Consider the following 7,306-nt stretch of genomic DNA (forward strand, 5'->3'; position numbering starts at 1 on the left):
TTCTCATATCAATCCTGAAAGATGAGTATTATCTCCTTTTTATTTTATTGTTTTTTGCTCTTTTATTTTTTTTTAAAATTTTTTGTTTATTGCAGAAACATTGGTTTATAATGTATAAATTTCAGGCGTACATCATTATACTTCTGTTTCTGCATAGATTACATCATGTTCACCACCCAAATACTAATTACAACCCATCACCACACACATGTGCCGAATTATCCCTTTTGCCCTCCTCCCTCCCCCCTTCCCCTCTGGTAACCACCAATCCAATCTCTGTCTCTATGTGTTTGTTTATTGTTGTTATTATCTACTACTTAATGAAGGAAATCATACGGTATTTGACCTTCTCCCTCTGACTTATTTCACTTTGCATTATACCCTCAATGTCCATCCATGTTGTCACAAATGGCTGGATTTCATCGTTTCTTATGGCTGAGTAGTATTCCATTGTGTCTATATACCACATCTTCTTTATCCATTCGTCCCTTGATGGGCACTTAGGTTGCTTCCAAGTCTTGGCTATTGTGAATAATGCTGCAATGAACACAGGGGTGCATGTTTCTTTATGCATTGGTGTTTTCAAGTTCTTTGGATAAATACCCAGCAGTGGAATAGCTGGATCATATGGTAGTTCTATCTTTGATTTTTTGAGGAAAACTTCTTTGTAGACAAAAATTATGTTTATATGAAGATATAAAATGTCTGAACTCATCTGTTATGAACAAAGGCTAATGAGGGAGAATCTGTGCATCCACATACAATTTTTCTTGAATTAAAGGAAAAAAACAGACACTGACAAAAGAGGGTTGGACTGAGAAACTGTACCCTGAATACTACAGAAATGAAGAAAAGAGGCAGTGGGCAACAGAGAACTTTGTCCTGCTCAGAGATCCCCAAAGAATCCCTGTCCCCTCCCCCCACCTCCTGCCAGAATGTTGGGTTTCAAAGAATCAGCAGATTAACGGATATCAGGAGTAGCGTGGCCTGGGCTGAGGATAAGGATAATTTGCCTGAGTTTCGGTACTGGCTAAATCATTACAAACCTTGTACTTGGTATATCTCCCTGTGAGAGTGAAGGGAAATTAGCCAAGGAACCTTAAAGCTGTTGCTGTTGGGAGGAAGTCATACAGTAAGGAAACTACTGAAGATCAAGAGAGAGAGAAGCAAGAATAAAAACATAGACCCGAAGTCTGTAAGACTTAGAGCCGGGCAGCAGCTACTTATAAGGGAGTCAGCATAGATCTGGGGTTAATACCTGAGTCTCTGAGGCTCAGCATGCCAGGGAGAGCTGCTCCTGATGGACACAGGACCTGCATCATCAACTGAGTCACTGGGGACATGTCAGTGGCAGCCTCTGTGAGAGGTTCTGCCTCTGTACTGCCTTCTCGATGGAAAAACCAAGTGGCCTTGAAAGAGGGTAAGATAAAGTTTCAGACTTGGGCTCAGCAGAAGATGAACTTGAGACTGGGGTCAGCACCAGGCTCTTCATGTGTCAGGTTAGGGATTATGTTGCTGTTAGTGATTTTTCTGCCAAGCATGCACTGTGATCTGGGATCTGTATATTACACTTTCTATGAAATAATTATTCCCAAGCAGCTGACAGTCAAGGGAAGGGAAGACCCAGTGGAAAAGGCATCTTATATGCTATTTATGCAGGGCCAGAAGCAGCTGATTCACCTGAAGGTGAAGAGAGACTATTTTGTGGATAACTTTCCAGTCTTCAGCTACCACAATGGCAGCCTGGGACAAGAAATGCCCTTCATCTCACGTGACTGTCACTACGAAGGCTACATAGAAGGCATCCCAGGTTCTTTTGTTTCTGTCAACACCTGCTCAGGCCTCAGGGGCATCCTGATTAAGGGGGGAAAATCCTATGGCATTGAGCCCATGGACTCTTCAAAACGGTTTGAACACGTGTTGTACACCATGGCACACGAAGCTGGAATCTCCTGTAGTGTCACTTCCGAAGACAGCCAAGTGGCGTCCACCAGCCAGCAACAAGGGAGCAGGAAGCCTCACGGTCCACAGGCGCTGTCCTACTTGTGGTCACACACCAAGTATGTGGAGATGTTTGTCGTGGTCAACAACCAGCGGTTCCAAATGTGGGGCAGTAACATCAATGAGACAGTCCAGAGAGTGATGGACATCATTGCTCTGGCCAACAGCTTCACTAGGGGAATAAACACCGAGGTGGTGCTGGCTGGAATGGAGATTTGGACCGAGGGGGACCTCATAGAGGTCCCAGTGGACTTGCAAGTTACACTCAAGAATTTCAATAGCTGGAGACAAGAGAAGCTCTTCCAACGTGCGAAGCATGATGTCGCCCACATGATTGTTGGACATCGTCCTGAAGAGGATATGGGACAGGCATTTCTCAACGGTGCCTGTTCAAGCGGCTTTGCAGCAGCTGTTGAATCCTTCCATCATGAAGATGTCCTCCTGTTTGCAGCGCTCATGGTCCATGAGCTGGGGCACAACTTGGGTATTCAGCACGACCACTCGGCCTGCATTTGTAAAGATACACGCTTTTGCCTCATGCATGAAAATATCACTAAAGAAAGTGGCTTCAGCAACTGCAGCTCTGATGACTTCTACCAGTTCCTCCTTGAACTCAAAGGCGCCTGCCTATTCAACAAGCCTCAGCACAAAGGCCGCATGCGTAGGGATGCTGAGTGTGGTAATGGTGTGGTGGAAGGCGATGAGCAGTGTGACTGTGGTTCTTTCTGTGCCAGTCACCCGTGCTGTGACCAAACATGTAACCTGAGGGAGCATGCACAGTGTAGTGATGGACTCTGCTGTTTCGCTTGCCAATGGAGAAATACAGGATTCATGTGCCGTCCTCCTTTGGGAGAGTGTGACCTCCCTGAGTATTGCAATGGTTCCTCTGGAGAATGCCCCACAGACAGCTATAAGCAAGATGGTACGTCATGTGATTTAATTCACTATTGTGTTGGGGGTCGGTGTAAGAACCCTGATAATCAATGCATTGGTATATATGGGCACCCTGCAAGGTCTGCGCCAGAAGACTGTTACATTTCAATGAACAGCAAAGGGGACCGATTTGGAAACTGTGGCCGTCCTACCTTGGCTAGGTCAAGATATGTTAAGTGTGTAGATGATAATTTATTTTGTGGGAAACTTATATGTACAAATATTAGACGGGTACCACGAGTCAAACCCGAACATTCACTGATCCAGGTCGCTCACGAAAATGACTTCTGTTGGAGCATGGATGCATATAACACTGCTGATATCCCTGATGATGGAGATGTGCACACTGGCACTCTTTGTGCCCCACACAAAGTGTGCATGAATTACTCCTGCACTGATCACGCTGTGCTCAACTATGACTGTGAACCAGCGGACATGTGTAATGGGAAAGGAGTTTGCAACAATTTAAAGCACTGCCATTGTGAGGCTGGCTATGCCCCTCCTGACTGCAGAGATCCTGGAAATGGGGGTAGTGTGGACAGTGGTCCTCCTGGCAAAACAATGTTTGAAAATCTAAGTGCAGGTGAAAGTCGCACTCCAATTAAGCGTGGGAATGAAGTTAAACGTCTTGGCATGATAATTTTCATACTCCCTATATTTCTTATAGTATTATTGTTACTTTTATTACTTATCATTAGCCTCAATGCTGGAATTGAGTCAGTAGAGACCCCAGGGGGCTCCACAGTATTGAGCTCAGAGGAGACTGTGGAGTCCTTACAGGAGATTGAACCAGAGGATGTCCCAAAGGAGGCACCACAGGAAGCCCCTCCAGAGGAGGCCCCACCACCGGAGCAGGCCCCACCACCGGAGGCTCCAGCCCAGGAGCAGGCCCCACCCCAGGAGCAGGCCCTATCCCCGGTGGCCCCACCCCCGGAGCAGGCCCCACCCCCGGAGGCCCCACCCCAGGAGCAGGCCCCACCCCAGGAGCAGGCCCCACCCCCACAGGCCCCACCCCCACAGGCCCCACCACCGGCCCCAGAACAGCCTGCACCATAAGAGGTGAAGGACAGAAATAACCACAGGCAGAAGAGTAGTGGCGGAAGAAGCCAAATACATCAAATACCTCAAGCACCGAGTGGGAATAAGAGGCTCAGAGAGGCAAAGGTGAAGTGGGAACTGATAGCTCCAGTGGCTCAGATTGGACTATATAGTCGATGGAAACATACTAATGTGGGAGGAGAGAACTCCCTGCTTACAATATTCATTTTAGCAATTTGGTTATATATTCATATATGAAATCACACATGAAGTATCCTATATTTTTGCTTTTTCCCATTTCATGAAATTTATTTAAGCTCTTCTCATGCATTATTGCTATCAATGTCTTGATTCATTTGGGCCCATTTCTGAGCTGAAATTATTTTTCAGGACATACGATCTTCCATCTATTTTGTTTGATAAAATATATTATCTGTACCTATATTACTATCACTGGATTATTCATCCCAGTCACAATAATGCATTATTTTAGGGACAGTATCTACTGAGTATCTAATTTGCCCTCACAGTTTCTATTCATGAAATAGAGGTAATTCAAAATAAATAAAAGGCTATTTTCAGATGAAGCATCACTTCAGACTCCATGCAACCTAGTCCTTGGGGCTTCTTTATTTCAGGGTTCTCTGGATGGGGCTATATCTGATCCAGGGTGGTCTGATCACAGGGGTCTGGGTGCATGCGGCAGGGATGGGCAACTGAGCTAAGAGGACCCTTACATATTGCTGAGTTCATGTTGGAGGATTTTGTTATTTCCTTTCATTTTTTTCCTTACTTTCTATATTGAAGTTGATATTTTGTCTACTAACAATTCATAGGAACCTCCCCAATGGGAGGTAACAATACTTTGGATGTGGTAGTTATTTGTGAAGAGAGCACAAAGCACACATAATAATGACTTTGCCCATTCTGTGCAAGACACTGTGCTGAACACTTTACATTCATTGTCTTAATTAATGTAATCCTCCCATCTGCCATATGAGACCTGCATCTCGTACATGAGGAAACAGAGACCAGAGAGTTTTGCTCTAGAGCTGGTAAGGGGTGGAACCTGCGTCCCGCCCCAGGTATGACTGAATCTACATGCTCCACTGCCTCATGAGCCTTTGCCTTCAGTTAAAAAACAGTGATCGGGAAGACAATCGATATGTCCTTAACTGCCCAGAACATGGCTTCTTCCTCAGTGACTAATGAAACAAAAGCCTTACAAACAGATGCTGACCTCTATCATGAACCTGCCACACTGTGTAGTCATGATCGATGAAAGTGTCTCTTCCCCTATTACATCCTGACCTCATGGAGCAGCAGGTTTGTGTCTTATTCAGCTCTGGGGGCCCAGCTCATTGTCGGTACACAGTAAATGTTGACCAAGTGAACGAGTTAACCAGAGCCAACCTTAAAAACAGGAGGGTTCCTTCTGCGCATGCTACTTGCTAGTTCCTGGGCAAGGCACAACCAAAACCTTGCCCATGGGCAGTGGTGTTACAAGTTGAGAGTTCTGAGTCTCAGGGAAGTTCCTGAGCATCAGTCCCTGACAATACATTCGCTGAGTCCCTCTTCTAACTGCCCACCCTATGTGAGTAAAAGAGAACAAACAAAAGAAGGCTAAGTAAGACCTAGCTTCTGTTTTCAAGAAGCTTGTGTTAATTACTTGGGGTGGAACAAAACTAAACTTCAGAGCACAATCCAAAATCAAGCCTTCAGCTATGTAAATTTCCAGGTCATGACATTTGCTGGGAACCAAATCTCAGAATGTTCTATGCCAGAAGATCAAGATTTATGGTGAAAACACACCATTAGTTGGCAGTCACCTGAGAGCTTTGAGCACGAGGGTGAAAGTGGGTGACTGAAGGCCTCCAAATGTAAACTTGTCACTAGAGACTTTTGAAAAAGGTGTGGAGGATTTCTGCTGAGAAGCACTTCAGTGGAGAACAGAAGGGGTAACCTTCCTAACTGCATATGCTGATGGTGACTATAATAAAAGCTAATTAGCATCACATATTCTTAAAAACTTACCAAATGTAAGGGAAACCGGATTTGAGTTTCAGGTACATATGCTTAGCTAATTTAATGACATTCTTTAAAGACAAAAAGTCAGGTAGATAGTTGGGAATCAATCAATAAATCCTAAATAGGATTTCACAATATTTGACAACAAAATTTATAAAAATTTAGCAAATGTGGGAGCCGTATAGACTATTTTTAATTTTTAGCTGCTGTCCTTATGAGTGACCCTCAGGTTTGCAAGACCACGTTGAAGCCAAGAAACAAAGGTTAACACAGGTATTTGAACGAACTTCCTCTGAAAAAGTGATGGGAAATTGGACATATTGACAAATTGTCAGGTGAATCTTAAAACGTGTGGAAACTCCAAACTCCAGGGACGGACGGTTGAAGCTCTTTAGGACACACTGCAGCAGGGAAGTGACCAATTTTAATGTGGGCAGGAGAGAGAAGGTAGGGCAACTCGGGTCTGAAATCCCAGGGTCACAGTTCAGTGTTCTGCACCTTGTGTTACCACTTCTACGGTGTGCATTCGTTCGCCTGATTCCTCTCCCCATTATGTGTGGGCGATTCTGAGGAGAGCTTGCTTACACTTTCCAATAATCTGTGTTGGTGGTCATTCACGACCCAGGCAGCTGCTGCCCCGGGAGACCCTGATAGTGACTCCTTGTCATCCTTTACCTGCCTTCCCTGGGTGGCTATTGTCCTCTCTGTGCTCCCTACGGCCAGCGGACACCGAGGCCCGTCCCTTAGTTCCCCAAAGCACAGCCAAGTCCAGGCTCTAGATTTTTATCCAGACTTGGGGGAAACAAAGGAACATTACAATGTGGACAAGAACATATTTGGATGCTGCCACTATTAATGTTCCTGGAGTCCAGAGGTCATGCCCCTCCCTGGGAGACTTGAATGGGTCTTCTCTTTCTTTGGATGTCCCCAGCCTGCCATCTTTTCTGGTCCATATAGGAGTGCTTTTGGGAATGTCCTCATAACTTGGAGTCAAACTCCACTCTCTCCTCTGCAGCTTGGTTGAAGGAAAAAGAAGAGATTTACGTTAAACACAGGTGACATTATCAACCTCACAGGGATGCAATTCTGCACTAAATGATGTTTTATATTAGTTTGCAAAACTTTTTGAAAATTATTAAAAATTTAAAGAAATTTCTTGTGTTTAGAATCTTAATTTCAGAGTAGAGTGTTGATGTTTCCTTTGGGCAAATATGCTCACTGAAATGTCTTCTCAAAACCAAGAGCAGACTTCCTCCAAGAATGTTTGCAAAATGCTGACTCTTTAAAATTAATATTCCCCTGCTTC

The 7,306-nt window shown here is 44.7% G+C and overlaps 1 protein-coding gene across 1 annotated transcript; it reads left to right on the forward strand.

Annotated features, from left to right (window-relative positions):
- Positions 1 to 553: 553 nt before the first annotated feature.
- Positions 554 to 7,095, forward strand: LOC131398183 (disintegrin and metalloproteinase domain-containing protein 1a-like). Its single transcript, XM_058531440.1, has one exon. The coding sequence runs from the start codon at positions 1,342 to 1,344 to the stop codon at positions 3,988 to 3,990; it is 2,649 nt and encodes an 882-aa protein (XP_058387423.1). The 5' UTR covers positions 554 to 1,341; the 3' UTR covers positions 3,991 to 7,095.
- Positions 7,096 to 7,306: the final 211 nt, after the last annotated feature.

Source organism: Diceros bicornis, chromosome 35, assembly GCF_020826845.1.
Source record: "Diceros bicornis minor isolate mBicDic1 chromosome 35, mDicBic1.mat.cur, whole genome shotgun sequence".
Classification (NCBI taxonomy): Eukaryota; Metazoa; Chordata; class Mammalia; order Perissodactyla; family Rhinocerotidae; genus Diceros; species Diceros bicornis.

Excerpts from the sequence above, each read along its gene's own strand:
- LOC131398183 (XM_058531440.1), top strand. The coding sequence starts at position 1,342 with ATGTCAGTGGCAGCCTCTGTGAGAGGTTCTGCCTCTGTACTGCCTTCT.